The sequence below is a fragment of the Salvia splendens genome, chromosome 3, assembly GCF_004379255.2.
Source record: "Salvia splendens isolate huo1 chromosome 3, SspV2, whole genome shotgun sequence".
Lineage (NCBI taxonomy): Eukaryota > Viridiplantae > Streptophyta > Magnoliopsida > Lamiales > Lamiaceae > Salvia > Salvia splendens.
Window position 1 is genome coordinate 21,505,539 of NC_056034.1, and position 25,110 is coordinate 21,530,648.

At 37.0% G+C, this 25,110-nt stretch overlaps 2 protein-coding genes across 2 annotated transcripts; one reads left to right on the forward strand and one right to left on the reverse strand.

Moving 5' to 3' along the window:
* The first annotated feature begins 9,564 nt into the window (after window positions 1-9,564).
* Window positions 9,565-11,741, forward strand: LOC121795457 (CASP-like protein 5A2). The gene is made up of 3 exons (XM_042193996.1): window positions 9,565-10,002; window positions 10,574-10,706; window positions 11,234-11,741. Exons 1-3 carry the CDS (start codon window positions 9,800-9,802, stop codon window positions 11,423-11,425), a joined length of 528 nt encoding a protein of 175 aa, XP_042049930.1. The 5' UTR covers window positions 9,565-9,799; the 3' UTR covers window positions 11,426-11,741.
* Window positions 11,742-11,750: 9 nt separating this feature from the next.
* LOC121795459 lies at window positions 11,751-13,118 on the reverse strand. Its single transcript, XM_042193998.1, has 4 exons — window positions 12,700-13,118; window positions 12,470-12,581; window positions 12,057-12,119; window positions 11,751-11,980 (listed from the first exon to the last, which is right to left on the reverse strand). The coding sequence occupies exons 1-4, from the start codon at window positions 12,825-12,827 to the stop codon at window positions 11,894-11,896; spliced, it is 390 nt and encodes a 129-aa protein (XP_042049932.1). The 5' UTR covers window positions 12,828-13,118; the 3' UTR covers window positions 11,751-11,893.
* Between the last annotated feature and the right edge of the window lie 11,992 nt (window positions 13,119-25,110).

The window sequence follows — 25,110 nt, forward strand, 5'->3', positions numbered from 1 at the left end:
TGAAGAGTGAAATCTTCCAATTCATGCAAGGCCACGACGAGCCCCTCTACGAGGCTGTTGCACGCTTCAAAGGCCTCCTCCGCATATGCCCCAACCATGGTTTCACCGTGGACCACCAGGTAGCATTTGTGCTATGTTGGATTCATGGCCAACAGAGGATTCTTGCGGAAGAGTGGAGCGGATGCCATGGCGTTGATAGAGGAGTTTGCCACTAATAGCAGAGGGTGGTCAAAGGAAAGGCATAACTCACGAAGGGTAGCATCCATCAACGAGGCCGAAGAGAGCTCCTTTGCGAAGGAATTGAGGTGAAAGTGTGAAATTGAGGTGACTGAAGATGATGGTGCCGGGCCCCTTTTTGTGTGCACTTTCTCCACTATTTATAGAATGGCATTGGGCCCAAATCCCTAGGGTAAGCTCATCATGTCTTGACATTAATGCCCTTGAGATGGCATCTTTTCTTCTCTCTCCTATGACTTATCATCTCTTGTGGTGAACTCCACTTGATCAACTTGCTGGCTAGGCAGGCTCCATGCTTGTCCGCAACTGATCGACTTGTCTTCGGTTCTGACCATTTTTCGCTTGTTTTCTGAGTTGATCAAGTTGTTATTGCATTCTGCCGCTTCAGCACTTTTAAGCCCCTGTTCACTCAAATTCACAACTTTTTCACACATTATCAACCTTGTTAGTGTAATAAACCCCTATACAGCCATGCTTGTAACGAGCCCTATCAGATGTTATCCTTATTTTATAGATTTATATATATTTAATTATATCTATACAAATCCTAGATAAATTTGGATAATAATTAATTTAATTCTATGTGAATAAGTCCTAGATTGACTAATATAAAATTTAATTAAGTTTATCTGTATCTTGTAGATATTGATATATTTATATCTATCTAGAATATATATCTTAGTAGATTTGGATAATTCAAATCCATGTAATTGGAGTTGTGTACTGAGGTAATATTAATAATTTTGATCATTAATCACATAAAACTACGCAAACACAATCTTATATCAACTAGTATTATAACCGTGCGATGCACGGTACATTGTATTTTTTTTAAATGTGTATATAATATATTAAATTATCGTGAACAAAAAATAGAAACCGTGCGTGAAACACAATCATCAAAAAATAAAAATAATAATAAATAAAACTACGTACTCCCTCCGTCTCACTCAAGATGGCCACATTCTTGAGTGGCGCGGGATTTTAGGAATTGTTGTTAGGTGGAATAAAATAGAGAAGAAAAATATAGTTGAATATTTTAATGAGAAGAGAGGAGATTGTTTCCAAAATTGGAAAGTGGTCATCTTTATTGGGACAAACAAAAAAGGAAAGGTGTCATCTTCAATGGGACGGAGAGAGTATATTTATATTAATAGACAAAAAAAATCTTCACCTACAACAAATACATTAACTTGATAATCTAATGAATGGAGTGAATAGTGATGGAAATTTTGAGTTGAAAGAGTGTATTTATGGTTGCAAAACAATATTGATATTAATAGACCAAACAAAAAATCTTTAACCACAAAACCAAGTTTTTGTTAAAACAATTTTTTTGAAGAGACAGAAAAACACATAAAATTGAGACATAATTTTGTTGTAAACTGAATGAAACATTATATGTGAGTGAGTGGATTTATAGCATTTAAATGCAATAAATTTAAAGTCCAGACAAAGCTTCATGACCATCTTCACTTTTCACATCTCACAATTTTAAAATCTTTTCACTTCCCCTAATTACGACAAGAAATAAAAAAATCCACTTTACTTCTATTTAGTACCCTCTATCGACTTAACATGTCCATATTCTTGAGTGACACGAGATTCTAAGAGAAGTTGTTATCGACTTAACATGTCCACATTCTTGAGTGGCACGAGATTCTAAGAGAAGTTGTTATCGACTTAACATGTCCACATTCTTGAGTGGCACGAGATTCTAAGAGAAGTTGTTAGGTGGAGTAAATAAATTAAAAAGGTAATTGAATATTTTAATAAGGAGGGAGGAGAAATGAATTTATTTCTAAATGTCGAAAGTGGACGTTTTGAGTGGGACAAACTAAAAAGGAAGGATGAACATGTTGAGTGGGACGGGGGGAGTACTAAATCTTCACTGAAATAATAGTACGGAGTAATATATATGAAGATATATTTAATATCTTTTAAATATACTATATGTAGAATAACTACTATTATAATACTTGAATTTTAAATGATTTAACATTTATTTTGGAGTAATTCATTTTTCTATTAACTATAAAAGGGAATGTTATTTTTATAGTTATTTACATTATGCAAAGGGTGAAAGGGTTATTGGCATGTAAATATACAAACATTCAACATTTTAAAAGTTTTTTTTTCCAGAATTTTTATTTTTGAATGTAAATGCATGAAGTTTAAAAATTTTTGTGTTTTCCTCGACTTTCAATCTGGTTAAATTAAAGCAGATGTAGAGTACACTTGCAATATTAGCCTTCAAATACACGAACTTTCGACATTTTCTGATATTTCTCTTAAACATTCATTTTTCTTAATATAAATACATGAACTATGGGATTTTCTAATTTTCCCCCAATAATTTCAATCGAAATAAAATAATTTTGTGAATTGCTCTAATTTCACCCTTATCTAAAGTGTAATTTTTTAGACAATAACTTTTTTTTTTGAATTATATGGAATTATGTTTAATGTCTTGAAAAATTAATACGGAATAAATTTTAAAGATGTTATAAATTTTGATATTGTAATTTTTATGTTTGAAATAGCATTTGGTTAAAATAATAGTTTTTTTTATATGCTAATACTTTATTTTTGTGATTTACATTGTTTATATAAAAATTTGCATTTTTAATTTAATTAAAGAATTTTCTTTATTTAAATGATGTATGGTATAAAAAGTTAATGAATTAATATTAAAAAAGTGCTTCCTTCATAAATTTAAATAAATATAAATTAATGTAGTACATAAAAATTATTGGGCATTAAATTAAATAAATATTAGGTGAAAAGTTAAAAAATCCAAAAGTTTGGGGGAAATGATAAAAAACCTCAAAAGTTTGTGTATTTCAGAAAATAATGTCATTATCATCTATTCAAAACGACGTCATTTTAATACTTGTCATTTTTTTCCACATTGGAATTTCCGACAAATACATCAACTTCAATTTAAAGAAAAAGTGATTATTGAGGAAAAAATCAGATAAGCTCAAAGTTCATGTATTTAGATTCAAAAATTAAAATTAAGGTGAAAACCAATAAATGTTGAAAGTTCATACATTTACAAGCCAATAATATTTACAAGTAGATCTCACCCACCGGGTCAGTCCTACTCGAATTTTGGGCTTATAAGATGTTTTAAAAAATTACATACCCCCTATGTCTGTCATTAAATGTTTCATTTTTCATTTTCTGTTTGTTCACCAATAAATCTCTTATATTATTTTGGTGTGCGGACCTCAAATTTCACTAACTCATTTCATTCATATTTTATTTTATGATCAGTACTGAGTTATCTCCCCATTAAATGTCTCATATTCATTTATTTGGATGAATCCCAATAAATGTCTCATTTTACTTTTACTATTTTTACTAATTTGACTCCACTTACCACTAATTTAATCTACTCACAATTATTATAAAATTAACACTATATAAAATTATGGCCCACACTCCACTAAATTTTTCTATCTATTTCATTCACAGAGATAAACAATTTGTTAAAACTTGCGCTAGTCAAATATGGGACATTAATGAGGTCTAGAGGGAGTATATAAATATAGGACCTACACTATCATTTTCTGTTTACTTTCTTTCACATTATCAAACAATTTTATAAAACCCGAGCCAGTCCACTGTAAGATACTCCTTCTGTTCTAGGTTAATTGAGCCATTTTTCTATTTTGAGAAGTTCCAAGTTAATTGAGTCATTTATATTTTTGGCAAAAAGTGACCATCTCTCTTACTTTATTCTTTTTCACCTCTTTTATTTTATTCTCTCTTACTCTATTCATCATTCACTTAACACACTGTTCTTAATCTCTATAAAAAAAAGTGTCTCAATTAACAAGGAAAAGAAAGAGTATTTGTTTGTGGAAAAAAAGAACACTACAGAATATTGCGTTAATATATCTGTAAAATAATCCCCTCATCTCACTCTAAGTAGAGTATTTCTAATCTGACACAAGTTTTTATGCAGTTTTATTTTGTGAGTTGGGTTAAAAGAGAATACCATAAAAGAGAATAAAATAAAGATAACATGTACACCCCCCCTCCCCTATTAATTGTCCATTTGTGCTATTTTCGTCTGTCCTCCATTAATTGTCAACTTTCACTTTTTATCGTAAATGGTAGGTCTCACATTCCACTAACTCATTCTACTCACATTATATTACTCTCTTCGTCCCTAAAAAGTATGAATTATTTCCTTTTTAGTCCGTCCCAGAAAAATATGAATTTTTTAATTTTGGAAACTAATTTTCTTTAATGAGGTGAGGCTCATTCTCCATTAACAATATTTTAAAACCTTTTTTTCTTTCTATCTCTCTCTTACTTTTCCAATTAAGTATTAAAATCCATGTCGAACCAAATGTTCATACTCTTTGAGGTTGGAAGAGTATAAAACTAATATACAAAAGTGAGACTCATATTCCACTAACTTTTTCTGTTAACTTTGAGTGTGAATCTAGATGTGCGTGTGTTTGAGTGTGTGTTTTATCGAGAGATTGTAGAGAGAATTGAGAAGGAGAAGTTGTTATTAAACGTGAAATCAGCTAACATCTCAACAAACACAACAACTATTTAAAGCTAAAACAAAGAACTAACGGTCGAATCTAATCGACGGCCGAGATTCAAACTTATCTAACGAACGCGATCCAACGGCTGCTGAAGCGTTTCAGCTCGCTCGAAGCATTAACAACTCGATGCAGCTGATTCATCAATTACTTCCACAAACTCCACCTTGATGACTCAACTGCCAATCAACTAATTCTTTTAGGATTCACTAGATTCATGCACAACTCCAGCTTTGCCTTCGGTATAGGTTTAGTTAGCATATCCGCCGGATTCTCAGTTGTGTCAACCTTGAAGATCTTTATTTCTCCATCATCTATCCTTTCCCGGATGAAGTGCAACCGCACATCAATGTGCTTACTTCGTACATGGTATACTTGATGTTTTGCCAAACACAAGGCACTATTATTGTCACATCCTATGCTCACAGATTCTTGGAGCACACCAAAGTCTTTCAACATGCCTCTGAGCCACGAGCTCTCTTTTACTACTGAGGTTAATGCCATGAACTCAGCTTCAGTAGTAGACAATGCAACCACTGATTGAAGACTGCTCTTCCAGCTTATAACCGAACCATAAAGAGTGAATAGGTAGCCTGATTGAGACCTTCTTGTGTCTAAGTTTCCAGCAAAATCTGAATCACTCCATCCCACTAGGGCATCCCCCACATATTCACTACCACCATCAAACATAATCCCAAAATCAGTAGCTCCTTTTAGGTATCTCATTAGCCACTTTAATGCAGACCAATGTTCCCTTCCATAGCTAGTCATGTATCTGCTAGTTACTGATATGGCATGTGCTATATCTGGCCGCGTGCAGATCATGGCATACATCAGGTTACCAATAATATTCGCATAAGGTATACTCTGCATTTCCCTCATTTCAGTTTCACTCTTTGGCTTCTGCTCTGCTGTCAGTTTGTAGTGCTGAGCCATTGGTACATCCACTTTCTTAATGTCTTCCATCTTGAATTTCTTCAACAGCCTGGACACATAATCAGCTTGAGTGAGACATATTTGTTTGCTCTCCCTTCTTCTTACTATAGACATTCCCAGAATTCTTCTAGCTGGCCACAAATCCTTCATTTCAAAAGCATCACTGAGATCTCTTTTCACTTTCTGAACTTCATTTGAGTCAGCTCCAGTCAATAACATGTCATCTACATAAAATAGTAGATAAGGAACAACAGCTCCACCTACATTCTTAATGTAGACACATTCATCATAAGATGATCTCAGAAATCCACTTTTGATCATGTGTACATTGAACTTCATGTGCCACTGACGGCTAGCTTGCTTCAATCCATAGATGTTTTTCTTCAATAAGCAAACCTTGCCTTCATCCCCAGGTTTCACAAAGCCCTTTGGCTGAGCCATGTAGATAGTTTCTTTTAGCTCACCATGCAAGAATGTTGTCTTGACATCTAATTGCTCAAGTTCCCAGTTCTTTCTTGCTACTATGGCCAGTAGAATTCTTATTGAAGTATGCTTGACCACAGGGGAGAACACCTCATCATAATCAATCCCATGTTCGTGTCTGAAACCCCTAGCCACTAACCTGGCTTTGTACCTCAGTTTCTCACCATCAGCACCTTATATCTTTCTTTTTAATATCCATTTGCAGCTTATTATCCTTCTTCCATCTGGCCTCTCCACCAGCACCCATGTTCCGTTCTTTAGCAATGAATCAATCTCATCAATCATAGCTTGAATCCATTTCTCCCAGTCCTTACTGTCAGCTGCTTCCTCATAGGTGCTAGGCTCAGAATACTCCATTTCTTCTGCAGCTATCAGACAGAAAAATAGATATTCTACATCAGAATACTTGCTTTATGGTGTTACATTTCTTCTCACCTTATCCCGGGCTAACCTCCAACTCCCTTGATCATCAGGACTTGGTTGTTGGACCTGCTGAGGTGACTGTGGGCCATTGGCTATATCAGTCTCAACATCTTCCATATTCTCTTGACCCCCCAGGTGCTCCACCTCAATCTCAGTGATTTCAGGAGTCTTATCAGAGATGGCTGTATCTGATTTTCCTTTAAAAGGCATATCTTTTTCCCAGAAAACCACATCTCTTGAAATAACTATTTTTCCATTCCCACGTTCAATGCACTAGAGCCTGTAGCCTTTTACACCTGGTTAATAGCCCATCATTATGCATTTGATGGCCCTTGCTTTAAGCTTTCCCTGTCTAATATGTGCAAAAGCTTTGCAGCCAAATGTTCTTAAATTTTCATAGCTGCATTTCCTACCGAACCATCTGTTGTCTGGTATATCCCCATTTAGGCTTGATGTGGGACATTTATTTATCAACACAACTGCTGTGGAGGCTGCTTCTGCCCAGAAATGTTTCCCCAAACCAACAGCAATCAGCATGCACCTTGTTCTTTCCAAAATAGTGCGGTTTGCTCTTTCTGCCACACCATTTTGTTGTGGATTTAAAGGGACTGTCCTATGTCTTTTAATTCCCTTTGTCTTGCAAAACTCATCGAATTCCTTTGATAGGTACTCAAGACCATTGTCTATTCTTAAGCAACCCAGACTTGTGCTCTTCTCTGTCTCCACCTCAATACACCATTCTCTGAACCTTGTGAAAGCCTCTGACTTCTCCTTCAATATATATATATATACATATCTTCCTGGAGAAATCATCAATAATGCTCATGTAATATCTCCCACATCCAATGGACTTTACTTGAGCAGGCCCCCACAAATCACTGTGGGCATAATCAAGTGGGCTTGTAGATGTATGAATGGCCATTGGGTAGCTAATCTTCTTAGCCTTTCCCAGAACGCATTCTTCACATTGCACTGAGTCAACATCATTATCATCACAATGCACAAGTCCTTTCTTGACCAATTCTTTCACAGTTCCCATGGTTGGGTGACCAAGCCTAGAATGCCATGTTCTCAGATTTTCAGTGACAAGAACACAAGCTTCCTCGGTGCCTGCTTTCTGGACATTTGCTGCCATATAATACAAGCTTCTTCTTCTTTCTGCCTTCATCAACAATCTTCCTAACTTGCTGATGGTCATCACACCAGCCTCAGACACAAATTTGCAGCCTCTTCTCTCAAGGGAACCTAATGAAATCAAGTTTCTTTTTATCTCAGGAATGTACCTGACTGAGCTGAGCAAAATGTTTCAACCATTCTCAACCTCCAGTCTAATGGTGCCAATTCCTTTGATTAAGCAAATCTGATTGTTTCCCAGAATGACATATCCTGAGGTCTCCTTCAAATCATCAAACCAAGACAAGTTATGGCTCATATGGAAGCTACAACCCGAGTCCATTATCCAAGATCCCCTCTCCTTCTTGTCTGTAACATTTAAGGCCACTGGAAGCTCACATTCTTCAACTTCCTCGATTGAGTTCACAACCTTTCCCCCACCTTCTTGCTGCTTCTTCTTCCAAGCATAGCAATCCTTCTTTAGGTGGCCTGGTTTCTTGCACCAATGGCAAGAGCGCGTTTCCTTCTGCTCATTTGGAGTAAACTTGGGAGCATCATTGTATTTCTTGTATGGTTTCTTACCCTTGAACTTCTTCACATTCAAGCTTTCAGAGACTGGATTTCCTAACTTCATTTCAACATTCTGCAGCTCCTTTGATCTCAAGGCAGACTGCACCTCAAGATATGTTACAGTCCTCTTGCGCCCATACAATATAACATCACGAAGTTGATCATAATTTGATGGGAGCGCATTCAATAACAGAATCGCCTTATCCTCATCACCAATCGACACATCTATATTCTCCAGATCATCAACGGTCTTATTAAAATCTTCCAGCTGTTCTAACACTCCATTTCTCTCCAAGAACTTATATATGAGTATAATCGCTGCTTCATAATCAATCTATTCGCAAGCGATTTAGTAAGATACAAATCTTCCAGTTTAGCCATTATACCTGCAGCCGTCTTCTCTCTCGCGATCTCTCGAAGGACTTTATCTCCAAGGAAAAGAACGATCGTGCTATACGCCTTTGCTTCAATCTCCGCACGCTGTTGAACCACCTTCTCATCAAGATCCCCACCCTCTGCCTCATTTTCTTTGGCCGTTAGAGCAAATGCAAGACCTTGTTGAGTAAGCATTGCTCGCATCTTTATTTTCCAGAGTGCGAAATGATTCTTGCCCGTAAATTTCTCCACCTCAAACCTTGATGCCATTTTTTTCGCAGATTCGATTCCTCCTCGCAATGTTCACCTCGAGAAAGATTGGATTTCCCACCGGACGGCGCCAGTTGTTAACTTTGAGTGTGAATCTAGATGTGCGTGTGTTTGAGTGTGTGTTTGATCGAGAGATTTGTAGAGAGAATTAAGAAGGAGAAGTTGTTATTCAACGTTAAATCAGCTAACTACATCTCAACAAACACAACGACTATTTAAAGCTAAAACAAAGAACTAACGGTCGAATCTAATCGACGGCCGAGATTCAAACTTATCTAACGAACGCGATCCAACGGCTGCTGAAGCGTTTCAGCTCGCTCGAAGTATTAGCAACTCAGTGCAGCTGATTCATCAATTACTTCCACATTTTCAACCTATTTTACTTTATATTTATTAAAACTCGTGCGGGAGAGTGAATAATTAATGAGGGGCTGATAGAGTAAATTTTAGGAAATGTATTAGTCACACTTGAGAAATAACTACTCCTTAAAATTTGACGGAGGGATATGTTATTTTAGATATATATGCCTTTTATTTTAAAAATAAGAGCGTTAAAGTTGCTAACAACAAAACACGCTTCAAGCTAAACCACTTGAAGCAGCAGTAGTGGTGATTGCAAGATTACGTAGTTTGTCAGACACCTGAGCTTACTCACCCACTCCCCATCGTCACCACTCTGCGCGTCCGCCACAATCATTCTCATTTCTTTACCACTATAACAAAACCACAATCAATCCCATTTTGTTTTCTTCTCTTCCCATTTTATCGTCACGCTTTTTATTCCTAGTGTTGAATCGATGGGCGAATACTGAAGGAATAACCAAATGAGCGGCCCGGCGGTGCACCCGGTGGATGCTCCTCCGCCGACCACGGAGGCCGCGCCTCCCAGAATTAGGATGAAAGATGTTCAGGGAATGTCCGGGACCACCGGCGCTCTCTTCCTCCGCCTCTGCCAATTCGCCTTCGCTGCCATTTCTCTGTGCGTTATGGCCACCACCTCCGATTTCCCATCCGTCACCGCCTTCCGGTGAACATTTAACCCCCCTCATCTCTCGATAATTTGATATTTTGTCTGTAATTAGGGTTTAGGGTTTGGTAAAGTTTTTATAAGTATTGAATTGAATTTCAATTGGTGGCTGTGTGTTCTTAAAATCTCTGCCTTTTTATAGCTTGTGGTTATACATGGTGGAGATAACGATAACTATCTCAGGATTATGCAGTAGATGACTAAATGGGAGAGTCATTGTAGTATTTTTAAGTGTTGCAAGTTTAGAATATGCCCTTAATCACCGTGAGGAGACCTGAATTATGCTTCTTTTGTGAATATTTATGTTAAAGGAAAACTTATATTTAACTGTAGCTTCATCGAAGCTCAAATGAAGTTGATATATTAGACCTTTTATACTTTGGATGTATTGTTGGTTGGGGGCAAGACGGAATTAGCTCATATACTTGGCTGGGATGGTGCATTTAATGAAGTTGCGGTTTATCTCTTCTAACCTTTTTATCCTTCCATTTGTAGACCATGTTTCATCTTGGTGAGATGTGGTATTTTTGGAATAGATTATTAATAAAAAGAACTTTTTTTTGTGTGTTAGCTACCTTGTTGGTGCTGTTGGTTTGCAAAGTATATGGAGCCTGTCTCTGGCCCTCACTGATGTATATGCTCTCATGGTGAGGCGAAGTTTCAGAAATTCGGGAGTTGTCAGTTTATTTGCTATTGGTGATGGGGTAAGAAACTGGCTTGATTGGTAAAATAAATAGTCAGCGCCTACAAGTTTTTAAGTGAAGTGCCTTTTTTTATAAATGTTTCTTTGGTAGTTATGTGTTTGGCCTCAATCATTTTAACCTTGGCATGTCTAGACTCTCTTCTTGTAGTTGTAAAAAGCCACGCATGGTGCACTTATTATCAATTTTAGGTGTTGAGATAGTATGATACATTAGTATAGTTTTAGTGATACTCGTTGCTTTATTCCTTAGCATGTCTGTAATGTTTGCCAATCTAAAAATGGCTAAATTTCATTATTTAGCCATTTGAGTTATTTTCAACAAACTCTTATATGTTGTCAGATTCACTTACATTCTTCTATCTGTTATTTTCGTTCTTATCTAAACACCCTTGCAAAATTTTCAGTCAATTTTAAAGCTTATTTTTAATGCTTATGTTAGCTGAAGATTTTTGCTCTTTACCATTGTATTTCAGTCCAGTTTGATGCACATTTTCCTATTCTTCTAAATGCATATACTGTCTACTACAGATCACTTCCACTCTGACGTTCGCTGCAGCCTGTGCTTCAGCTGGTATCACCGTCCTCATCGGAAATGATCTTGATAAATGTAATCTCAACCACTGCACAAGATTCATGTCGGCTACAGCCATAGCTTTTCTGTGCTGGTTTGCTGTGTCTCCTTCATTTCTGCTGAATTTTTGGTCTCTGGCTTCTCGATAGCATGTTATACAAGCATTGCAAAATAAGGAGTATTGCGAGACTTGATGATTGATTGCATTTTGCTTTCTGCGCCCTTTTCTGACTCTGTTGGTCAAGCAAATAGATAGATCCCTATCACTGATTCGGTGGTTTTATAGAATTCGTGGAAAAGTTACTGTTTCCCTATCGAATGGTGATTGTCGAAAATAGGTGTGTTTAGATCTTGGTTCCAGTTTTGTTTTAAAATCTGGTCACAGTGTGAAACAGTGTTGTTTTGAACATACATTTAGTTTTTATTTGGAACGGAAGTTTGGATGAGAAATCATCTGCAGTAGAACCATATTCGTTTATACCGCTGGGCAAACATATTGTATTCATAAATATGTTCATAAATATGTTTAAATGCAAATATAAATTGGCATTGGCAACACAAAATAATGAGCAATTGGAGGATCCAAAATGTTTGAAAACGCCAAGCAAAATCGGACATCACATGTTACGCAGGCTGCATTTTAGTTTCTCCGATTCAAGCTCTTGCTTCAATGACTCTACTCGCTCGAGCAAATCCACATTTTCCTGGCAATGAGCATTTTCAGATGAAGTAGTAAGTATCTCATAAACCAAAATGAAGTTGAAAAGATGAGGGAGGCACCTTTTGCAACATTTCCATTTTCTTGTTGAGGACCTTTGTTTTTTCTCCAGTTGCCTTCTTAATCTATGCAAACGAGGAGGAGCTACATTTAGAGATGATGCTTTTCCCAAATGTAAAATACTACAAAAATACTGCATCCGTCTCACGAGAACATGCACTTTCTAATTTTGGAAAGTCTTTTCTCCCTAACAATGTGGACCACTAACAATATAATTCTTTTTTCTCTCTACCTCTCTCTTATGTTACTAATTTTACATTAAAACCCTTGCTCATCCAAAGGGCATATTCTTTGGGGACTGAGGGGAGTAACAAAACTAAACAAGTTTTCCAAATGTGCGTAGAAAATTGATTAATTTAGCAATTTCAATGAAACATATACTAATAAAATTCTGGGAAAAAGGAAGCACATATACTTGGTCGAGCTCCGTAGAGCACTTGGCAGCCTTGTCAAACTCCAAATCAAACCTTCTTCTCCATTCTGCAGATTCATCCATGGCTTCTCTGTTAGCAAGATCAAATTGTCGCCTACAACCAAGTAAGCGAACATACTAGTCAAATGTTTGATTTCACCCAACATCAATTCACCAACAAATTCTGATTAAAACACACAATCGAGTCAATTGAGCAGCAAAAATGAAGAAACCTCAAAAGCTGGGAATCGTTGGAAGAGATTCTCCGATGGATAGCCCAAAGGCGGAAGTGAATGGCGATTCCCAAAAGCAAAAGGAACCCTAGAGCTATGAATATATGCCGCCGTTGAGCCCTCCCCATTTTCTTCAACTTTTCAAACTATGCAATTGTGCCCTCCTATACATATGTATCCCTACATTTCACGCTCTCATTTCTTCTCCCACACAATTCATCAATCAACTCTTTTCAACCCAATCCTTCGAAAACAGACCTTATAGTTATAGCTTAAAACTGGTGTATAATTAATCTCTGAAAATCAATTTCTGTCAAACCTTAACTTTAACTAAAATCAGAGTGGCTCCAAACTCTAGATAACCAAAATAATATCGCCTTAATTTGAAGACGGTGGGTGGGGACTTCTCTAATTATACATTTTTCACACTTTAGATATGTTCTATTTATTTATATAGGCCATATACGCTAGGATTAATTAAATGGGCAATGGTTTAGATTTTGAGTTTAATAAGGATTATCCATGTTTAGATATATAATATACTCCTAAATAATAAAAGAATTTTAATAAATATTTATATCAAACTAGGGTTTCTCTTAAATCCTAGTTCTTGCCCTTCCGTCACAACCAATGACTATTGTGATCGATCCTTTCGGTGATCAATTCTCGCTTTACCATCTCTCGACTCTCTTGGCCAAGGGAGTCTTGACCGATATGAGTTTCTCTCGTATCAATGAGAGAATTAGAGAGCAAAAGCGGCTGGTGATATTTATTCATTTAGTTGTATGTGGTAGAGGTAGGCGTGCACAAACCGAACCCCGGCGATTAACCGCCGGTTCATAAACCGAAACCGGCAGTTTGAACCGGCCGGCGGGTTGCCGGTTCCAACGGGCCGATTCAGGGTCGAAGGATGCGTGAACCGTGAACCGGCGGTTTACCGGTTTGAACCGGCGGTTCAACGGTTCAAACCGCCGGTTTAGGGTCGGTGAAATCATGAACCGTGAACCGGCGGTTCGGCGGTTTGAACCGCCGGTTAAACCGAATTTTAAAAAAAATATATTTATAAAAATTGATTTTTATATTTAAAATCAATTTTTACAAACAAATGAATACAAGAAATTCGTAATAGCCCATATATTTGATGGACTTGCGAATTTATGAAACCATTCTTGGTTGTTTCTCTTTTATAGAGACATCCTTGAATGTTTTATGTTCCACTTTCGATGTGAGACAAACTCATTCTTGGTTGTTTCTCTTTTATAGAGACATCCTTGGTTGTTTCTCTTTTATAGAGACATCCTTGGGACAAAATATGTTGAAGTACTTTCTTTTATAACTACATGTTTAGAGCATTCATTCATCTTTTTCCAATGTGGGATACAAAACTTTCTTTTGTCTTCTACTTTTCTTCATGTTTTGTATGATATATATAAACAAAATTATTATTCAAATATATTCTTGATTTATAAAAATAAAGAATTATTGAGAAATATGATTTGTATATAGAAAATATTTATTTGTATAATAATTATTGTTAGGTTTATACAATTTGTATAAGAATTATTCTTTCAATGTGTATAATATTATTTATTAGTTAACATATACATAAATCTATAAACATAAGCAAATCATTAATGATAAATAAAATATTAAGTAGTGTTTATTAATTTTTGTAAATAAAATATATTCATTATAAGTTGAAATACACTCTCTATAATTCAATACACTATAATTCAATTAGTGTTTTCCCTATAATTGAATACACTCTCTTCCAATTTAAATGCTCAAGTCCAATATTAAGTATTGATATTTTAAAAATCAAAAGGTTTAACTTTAAGTAGTGTTTATTAATTTTTGTAAATAAAATATATTCATTATAAGTTGTAATTTTTAGTCTTATTCAAATTTATTATCAATAAAATTGTAATTTTCACCTTATTGTTTGAAATTTGTTTAAGCACATTTTATACATAATAAAGATTAAAAAGACAAAAAAAAAACTCCATACTTAAAGTTGGATTTGATTTTTAAAATGCCAATACTTGGATGAGAGTATATTGGATTTTAGTTAATTTAGAAGATAGTATATTGAATTATTCTCTTTTATAGTTACACATTTTGGATGTGTTACTCTTTATTTCAATGTGGGATAAAAGTCTTTATTTATAAGTATATATTATAGATCGTCCATCATTCTTCGTCTATATTAATACTCGATCTTCTATTATTATAATTTAACAACAAATATTATTACATAAACTATTATTCATTAGTTCTTTATCATTAATGATTTGCTTAGGTTTATAAATTTATGTATATGTTAACTAATAAATAATATTATACACATTGAAAGGATAATTCTTATACAAATTGTATAAACCTAACAATAATTAATATACAAATAAATATTTTCTATATACAAATCATATTTCACAATAATTCTTTATATTTATCAATCAAAAATATATTTGAATAATAATTTTGTTTATATATATTATACAAAACATGAAAAAAAAAGTAGAAGATAAAAGAAAGTTTTGTATCCCACATTGGAAAAAGATGAATGATGCTCTAAACATTTGTTATAAAAGAAAATACTTCAACATATTTTGTCCCACATCGAAAGTGAAACATAAAACATTCAAGGATGTCTCTATAAAAGAGAAACAACCAAGAATGATTTTGTCTCACATTGAAAGTGAAACATAAAACATTTTCTCTTTTATAGAGACATCCTTGAAACAACCAAGAATGGTTTCATAAATTCACAAGCTCATCAAATATCTATGGGCTATTATGAATTTCTTGTATTCATTTATTTGTAAAAATTGTTTTTAAGTATAAAAATCAATTTTTATAAATAAAAAGTATTTTTTTAAAAAAAATTTCGGTTGAACCGCCGGTTCATGCCAAAAACCGGCGGTTTTGAACCGCCTCGTGAACCGACGGTTTTTTTAACCGGAACCAGAACCGCCGGGACCCTTGGCGGGCCGGTTCCGGTTCATGCAAATGATGAACCGTGAACTGCCGGTTCATGAACCGGAACTGGCGGTTTGAAACCGTTGTGCATGCCTAGGTAGAGGCATCATGAATCATTAAAGTTTTTATTTTTCATTTGTTTCAAAGTAGATATCACACTTTTCTTTTTAGTTTATTCTATAAAAAAAATTATTTTTAAAAAAAATCACTCATATTAATATATAAAAATATTTTTTATCTCTACGCTTCACAAATAAAATAACATCTCCTAAAATCTCATATCATCGTGTGATATCTATTATAAAACGAAGGAAGCAATAATTTGTTGGGAATCTGTACTAGACCAACGTAATATATTAGTATCTATTTTATTCATATAAAAGAAAATTATACGGCGCCTTTACGTTTGAAACCCCTTCCGCCCGCCAAACTCCCCACAAAAGTTAAAAATTTTTCTTATTTTTTAGAAGATTTATAATTCTTGAATATGTTTCATTACTTACAAAGGCAGCCTATGTATGAAGTATCATCGAGCGTTTAAATATCAACCTAATAATTTGATATAAGAATAGAAAATCTTAATTGCAAGTTGCAGATTAATTGGCTGTTAGGAAAGACGCCCCTAGTTTTGTTTGGTACTAGGTTGTCTGCCATGACGAGGGAATGGCATAATTTTCGCGAGATGATGGATTAAAGCATCCGCAACGGTGGCAGCCGTCGCCACCGCCGTCCGCACCGCGGAACGGATGTGTCTCGTTGCCGCCGAGCCAGCGAGCAGCTGACGTGTCGCGCGGCGATTGGGCAACGACATAGTCGTTGCCTTTAAATGTTTTTTTTAATTTAAAATCAGTTTTTAATTAAAAAACCGATAAAAAATAAAAAAAATTTCACTTCCCAAAAAAATTATAACCGTTTATTACTGTTTTTTACACTTTTTTATTTTTTTTATTTTTTTTCCCCCAAAAATACACACTTTCATCTATAAATACCCTCACTTTCACACCAAAAAATTCACATCAAACTACATAATTCTCATCTTCATTCTCCAATATCCATTCTCATCTTCATTTTCTCATATCCATTTTCATCTTCATTCTCTCATACCCTAACAATGTCCGGCCAAGGCGATGACCCGCCCTCTCACGGTTGGAACCCCGAATGGTTTGATGCACAACCGTGTCCTAGTCCAGAAACGGAATATTCGGCCCCTCCTCTCACCCAAGATTCGGCCGTTCCGGGTGGCTACCGGCCATACCCAATAGACGACCAAGGTGCCTCCAAAGGGCGATACGGGTGGACACCGGAGCCTAGGCCGACCGCCCCCTCCCAAACTCTGTAGGCTCCTACTCGTAGCGGTGTCCGAACACCGTACACTCCGGCGGAGATGGATAAATTGTTCAAGGCGTACTTCGAAATCTCCGAAGATGCGGCGGTTGGCACGAACCAATCCGACGATCACTTTTGGTGGCGCGTCTCTCGCCGGTACAATGCAAACCGGCCGCCGGGAACGATCGAGCGCAACGAGAGTATGGTTCGCAACTGCATCGGCCGAGCCAACGAAGAAATTGGCAAGTTCAATGGCTATTTCCTCCAGGAGTCGCGAAATGCCGGGAGCGGCCGGAGCAAGGTCGACATCATCACTGCCGCGCTGAGCACCTACCAATCCTTGAACGGTAAGTCGTTCAAGTACCTCAACGTTTGGCAGGAAACGCGGTTCCACCCGAGGTATATGGGAGGCATAACATCCTCCTCGAGCGGCTCCTCCAAACGGTCAAGGTCGGTATCCATATCCAACTCCGGCTCCGAAGAAGTGGCTAGTCAACTCGCCGGAGCTAACTTGGGTAGCCCCGACGCCAGACCAAGCAGTTCCCAACGCCGACCGCAAGGAAGGAAGAAGACGGCGGCCGATCGCCGGTGCTCCGCGACTCCATCGGCCCCCGCCCCCGAACCCGCACCCTATGTTCCACCTCCACCCCCGAACAACTCGTTGTGGGCCCTTTTGGCTCAACTCAATATGGTCGATAGGTCAACTATGACCCCCCACGCAACTTCAAACGCACGAGGACATGATATTGGGTCTCAAAAAATAATTGGGGTTGGTGCCGCCGGATGCGTGGTCTTCCTCAGGTAATATTAGCCAATAATCATGTAATTTTTAATTTTTAGGAGTTTAATTATGTAATTTTTAATTTTTAGTATTTTAATTATGTAATTTTTAATTTTTAGGATTTTAATTATGTAATTTTTAATTTTTAGGATTTTAATTATGTCTTTTTTATTTTATTTGTAATTTGTAATATTTATTGTGGTTTTTTAATGAATTTTAGTATTATGGAAATGTTTTTGTGTAATTGAATTTTAAATTAATTGTGCTCGTCCTTGCGGAAGAGCACAGCTGTGGATGTTGTGCTCTTGGCAGAGAGCAGACAGAAAAAGTAGGGTCGGGCCCACAACCGTGCCGCTGGCAAGAGCACGGTTGTGGATGCTCTTAGATGCTTAAACTTGCAATTATTACAATTATTATATTATAAAGAGGGATAATCAACTAGTATTATTACTTTTGTCCATAGTAGACTCAATTTAATCTTATCAGCAGCATTTCAATTACGACTACATAGCTCATAGCATAGCTAACGAGTGTTAAAATAAAGATCAATTTGATCTCCTCTAATTTTCTATACTTAATATTTCGATCTTATATTTCATTGTATTATCTTTGGCTGAATTTCGAAGGAGGAACCGGAACCCTAAATATGCTAAGGAATATCAGTATTCCATCTGTCTCATTAGAAATGAAACGTTTTCCTTTTCGGTTTGTCCCATTAAAAATGAAACATTTCTAAAAATAGAAACAATATTCTCTCTACTTTTTCTTTTCCCTTACTTTACTCTCTCTTCATTAACTTACAAAACAACACTACATAAAATCTTGTGCCGAAAAGTAAATGTTGCATATTTAATGGGATGGAGGGAGTACTAATTAATACTCTCTCCGTCCTACAAGAATATGCACTATTTCCTTTTTAGTCCGTCCCACAAGAATATGCACTTTCTAATTTTAGAGAGTCATTTCTCTCTAATGAGGTGGGACTCATTCTCCACTAACAATACTTTAATTACTTTTTTCTCTCTACCTTTTCTCTTACTTTACCAATTTTACATTAAAACTCTTGTCAACCTCAAAGTGCATATTCTTTGGGGACGGAGTGAGTATTCTCAAGCAAGCCCCTATATTCTTTGTTTTTTTTTTGCTCACAACTTATTCTACTCACTACAAAAAACTTGTTTTTTAAGGACACAAAAATTGAAACGCAATTACTTGCATTGAAAAATATTACCCTCTCCGTCCCATTTTAGCAGTTCCAGTTACTTTTATGCACTCGTTTTGTAAAAATGATAATAAATAGTTAAAGTGGAGAAATATTAAAGTAAGAGGGAGAATAATATAAAGAAGACTTCTCTACAAAATTTAGGATGCAACCTTTAATTTTGTTGAGACACCAACAATAATGACGTTTTTTTGAAGCATTGGTGATATATTTAGAAACGTCCATCAGCATTCTTAATTACATTAAAAATGTTATTAACAGTTTTTTTAGTGACTCACTATAAATAATGTTGACAATACAATCAATACTACTACTATTATTGTTTATATGAAACATGACATTAAGTTAAAGGCATGATTGAGACGGGTGGTTGAAATATAATTGGCAAGTGGATTCAGTTATTAACAAAGAATTGCAATTATGAACAATTGATATTAGTATATAACCTATGAAATAATTATTCAATATACAACATATTTTAAAAGTTATTTTAATGTTATCTTAGAGGATATATTATATATACTCGACAGACTAGTTAAGAGGTAATAGCAATATTCTTAGATATTTTGTACTTATTTCATTTAAGATGAGTGCAATGTTTTCTACAAGTCGCTACATCATGTATGGGGAAAAGGTTTAAATACGAAACTAGTAGATTTAGGTAATTCGGAAAATTTATTTGGAAGAAATATAGAACTCAAGTCACTCAACCGTATTTATCATGGCCCCTCAAAGTTCAGTAGTTGGTGTCCATTTAGTACTTCTGTAATAATTTTACTTCATTTTTTTGTGAAATTATTTCGAAAAAATGCCCCCACATAGAGAAATACTAATAATGATGCTTACGCATTCCATCAATATAGTGACGAGAACCAATTACAAATTACAATGGAATCTGCATTTACTTGCTCTTTACTATTCCACATAATATTTCATCTCACTAACAATTGGACAAAAATTAAAACAGAATCGATTTTTCTCGAAACTAAAATAAAAATTACTAAAATAGAATCGAATTTTGATTTTTCTACTAATCTAAAATTTAGTGATAAAAATCATGAATTTTATTGTAATTATAATTTCTTACTTCTAGCGATTTTTACTGAAATTAATCCTAATGTGACTTGTCGGATAATCAAAAGGTGGCGTAAAATGACTTTGTTTTGGCAAGTTGGAATGCCTACTCTTAAAGATGGTAATCGAGAGAGGTAGAAAAAGATTGGATAGACATTTGAAAGGATAAAGTGTATAGAGAAATATTCCAATGTTTATTTTTTGTTGTTTTCTCCAAAGGTTCATTACCCTAGTATTTATAGGGTGAATGAGAAAGTTCTAGTACATCAATAAAAGGGATTGGAACTCTACAATACTTAGGAATTCTACACTGCTTAGGAACTCTCCATAATGAATGTGGGCGGCATATTAATGTGGTCTTCTTTTCCAACACTCCCCCTCAAGTTGAGTAACGGTATCTCCGATACTCAACTTGCCAAGGAATTCTTTGAATTTTGTAGGACTCAACGCCTTGGTGAGAATGTCTGCCAGTTGTTCCTCGGATCGGACAAATGGGAACTCGATAATCCCGCTTTCAAGTTTTTCTTTGATAAAGTGACGATCGACTTCAACATGTTTGGTCCTATCATGCTGTACCGGATTTTCTGAAATGCTAATTGCAGCTTTATTGTCACAGAAAAGCCGACTTCTCCTTGTCGGTGGAAATCCAATTTCTGTTAATAATCTTCGAAGCCAGAGTATCTCCATAAGACCGCTTCTGATCCCTCGGAATTCAGCTTCCGCACTTGACAAGGCAACCACTTTCTGCTTCTTGCTCCTCCAAGTGACTAAATTACCCCCAACAAAGGTAAAATATCCTCCAGTTGATTTTCTATCAACTGGATTGCTTGCCCAATCTGCATCGGTGTACCCATCAATTTCCAAATCTTCTCTTTTCTCTAGGAATATCCCATAACTGGAGGTTCCTTTTAAATATCTTACAATTCTCATGACAGCATCCATGTGATCTTCTTGAGGCTGATGCATGAATTGACTAACCACTCCAACGGCATATGCGATGTCGGGCCTCAAATGAGAAAGGTAGATAAGCTTTCCTACTAGTCGTTGGTATCTTTCACGATCAGTAGGTTTAGCTCCATCCACAATTTTCAACCCATGGTTGGGTATCATTGGAGTTTCAGCCGGCTTGCAGTCAAGCATGCCCGTCTCGGCGAGCATATCAAGTATATACTTCTTCTGCCTTAAAAAGATTCCGTGCTTGGATCTCAACACTTCAATCCCTAGGAAGTACTTCAAAGCTCCTAAGTCCTTCATTTCAAATTCTTTGAAAAGATTCTTCTTCAGATTTTGGATTTCTTCAACATCATCTCCTGTTATGATCATGTCATCAACATAAATAATCAAGCATGTCATTTTTCCATTCCTTTCTTTCAGAAATAGTGTGTGATCTGAATGGCTCTGTTTGAAGCCATGCTTGAACATTGTCTGACAGAATCTTCCAAACCATACTCTTGGTGATTGCTTTAACCCATAGAGGGTCTTCCTCAATCTGCATACTTGCCCTTTTCCAAATTCTTCGTCTAGGCCTGGTGGGACCTCCATATAGACTTCCTTGTTTTTCTCAAGTTCACCCTGAAGAAAGGCATTTGTAACATCCAACTGGTATAATGGCCACTCTTTACACGCAGCTACAGACAGAAGGGTTCTTACTGTATTTAGTTTGGCCACCGGGGAGAAAGTTTCCTCATAGTCAAGTCCATACACTTGAGTGTATCCCTTAGCAACCAATCTTGCCTTATATCTCTCGATTGAACCATCTGCTCGTCGTTTTATGGTGAAGATCCAACGACACGCTACTGGTTTCTTTCCCGGAGGTAGAGTACACTTCTCCCATGTTTCATTTTTTCTCAGGGCATCAATCTCCTTCTTCATGGCTTCCCTCCAGTGCTTGTGTTTTATTGCCATCTCGAATGATTGCGGAATCTCTTCTTCTTCATAAAGAGCAGCTTCGAATGCTCTAGCCATTTCAGTAAGGTGTCCCTGTGTGAAGTTTGCAACTGAGTACCTTGATTTCCGTCCTTTCCAGTCTGGAGAATATCGTCGAGGAGGAACACCCCTCGTACTCCTGTGGGGTAATTTGCCATGCCCAGTCTCTTGTTCTGTAGGTGGCTCTTCTGTATCACTTATATTTTCCCTGTCACTGTCAGCAGTTTCGGGTAGGATAGGAATATTGGAATCAAAAGTTTTTACCTCAGGAGTCAAAGACTGGTCAGATAGCTCGGCAGTGTCCTGAGGCGACATGTTCTGTTCCTGGGGAATTGGCGCTGTTTGACTCACACTTGTGATAGGATTTTGGTCGGTTTCCCTCAAATTTCTCTCCCCCTGAATGGTTTCCCTTAGATTTTGGTCGGTTTCCCTCAGATTTCTCTCCCCCTGAATGGTTTCTCCCCATAGAGGTAGCCAATTAAGTGCGTCACTATTCGCATTACCCGTCTCACTCTCCCTCTGACCACTAGATTGGCTATAGAAATATTCACTTTCAACAAAGTTACAGTTCATAGTGACATACATGCGATCTGTTGACGGGTCATAACATCTATACCCTTTCTGACCTTTCCCGTACCCCAAGAAAACACATTTGACTGCACATGGTGAGAATTTATCGCGATCATGTTTGGGTATGTGAGCAAAGACAGTGCAGCCAAAAACTTTGGGTTCAAGACTGAGAGAAGAGGGAATTGAGTGTTTTGAAGAGAATATTTCTAAAGGGGTTTTGAAGTTTAGGATTCCTGTGGGAAGACGATTTAGAAGGTAAACAGATGTGGCTATGGCTTCAGGCCAGAAAGATTTAGGGATGTGGGATTCTATTAGAAGTGCACGGGTGATCTCAAGGATATACCGGTTTTTTCGCTCAGCCACCCCGTTTTGTTCAGGTGTGTATGCACATGTCGTTTGGTGAAGGAGACCTTTTTCGGTGAAGAAGGTTTTCATTCTAGAGTTCACATATTCTCTCCCATTATCAGATCTAAGGACTTGGATTTTGGTGTTGTACTGGGTTTGGACAAGGCTATAGAACTCGGTGAATTTTTCAAAGACTTCTGATTTTGATTTTAAAAAATAAATCCAAGTCATACGAGAAAAATCATCAACAAATAGCAAAAAATACCGAAATCCTTGACCCCCGATAACCGGAGCAGGGCCCCAAACATCAGAGTGAACTAAAAGCAAACGGAGATTTTTCTCTAGTTTTGTTCAACTTGAAGGAATGTCTATGACTTTTAGCCAAAACACACGTTTCACAATTCAAAACAAGTGAAGAAGAAACTAATTTAGGAAAGAGTAGACGGAGATAACCTATAGATGGGTGCCCTAACCGACGGTGTAAGAGCCATATCTGTCTTTCATTCAGTCCATGAGTTAGCAGCGCATTACTGTGTTGGGCAATCTCATCTACGTAGTACAGACCATGTCGCTCAGTGCCACGCCCAACTATCGTTCCCGTCTTGATATCCTGCAACATGCAAAAACGAGGCTGCATTAGGAGTTTGCAATTAAGTTCTTTCGTGACGTGACTCACTGACAACAATTTGTGGGACAAAGAGGGAACATAAAGACAATTTGAGAGGCGAAGGGTTGGTGATATAGCTATAGTTCCCGCCCCTTCAACATGAGCTAATTCCCCACTGGCCGTTTGGACAAATGTTTTTGTGGATTGAGAAATATCGAGGAAGTCCGATGCATCAAAGGACATGGTATCGGTTGCCCCACAGTCAAAAATCCAATGATAGTCTTTAGGTCCTATGTTTGAGGAAGATGAGTATGCTAAAGCTTGGAATTTGTTTGTACACATAATGGAAGGCTGAAATTCAAAATGTCGGGGTGTATTTTCGAAAATTCGGACAAAAGGGGGTTTTTTCTGCAATTGTTTGGTCAACTGGGGGGGATTTGTTAATATCAGAATTGACTTGGGGGGATTTTGGTAGGGATTTTTATGGTGGGGTTTATTTTGGGATTTTCTCAAATTTGAGGGGCTTAATTGCAAAATGGTGGTGGAGACTTTAGAACACCCTATTTTCGGCCCCTCCTTCTCAGCCATTTCCCCTTTTCCAATTTCAGAATCTTCTCCTGCCGTCTCATCAGAGGCGGTTGTTCGGTCCTCACCGCCTGCCAAAATCCGGCACATCCCCTGTTTCTTTCTTCTTCTCCGCTGCAAAGCTTCCGCCGCTGATGCTGCTCCTTCAGCAGCCTCCCCCACCGATGCAGCTCCTTCAGCAGCCTCCGCCGCCGCTGCAGCTCCTTCAGCAGCCGTCGCTCCTTCAGCCGCCGCCGCCGCAGCTCCTTCAGCAGCCTCCGCTGCCGACGCAGCTCCTTCAGCAGCCGTCGCTCCTTCAGCCGCCGCCGCCGCTTCTGAATTTGACGGATGCAATTGTCGACCGGTGTTGCTGCTTCCGCCGTCAACAAGGGCATTGGCGTACGTCTTCTTCGGTTTAGGAAGTTTGTCCTTGTGGGCAGATTCGATATGGTTTCCGTTAGGAGGCAGGGATATGTTTCTACTTCGGTTGTTTGCCTGAGTCGATGTGGCTGCTGTGCGCTTGGACCCTACGCCGAGATTCTTCAACGGGTATGAATTTTGGCTTTGGTTTGTGTTGGATTTGTACAAATCAATTAGATTTGCGATTGTCTCGATCAATAATTTGAGAGTGTGTATTTGGCTGACCTCCATTGGAGGTTGTTTTTTAGTTTCCTGCTCTGATACCATCTTAAAGATGGTAATCGAGAGAGGTAGAAAAAGATTGGATAGACATTTGAAAGGATAAAGTGTATAGAGAAATATTCCAATGTTTATTTTTTGTTGTTTTCTCCAAAGGTTCATTACCCTAGTATTTATAGGGTGAATGAGAAAGTTCTAGTACATCAATAAAAGGGATTGGAACTCTACAATACTTAGGAATTCTACACTGCTTAGGAACTCTCCATTATTAATGTGGGCGGCATATTAATGTGGTCTTCTTTTACCAAAACGATGTCATTTTGATCCACCTCATCAATTTAATGAGTAATAATTTTTTGTTATTTTTTTTATGGTTAA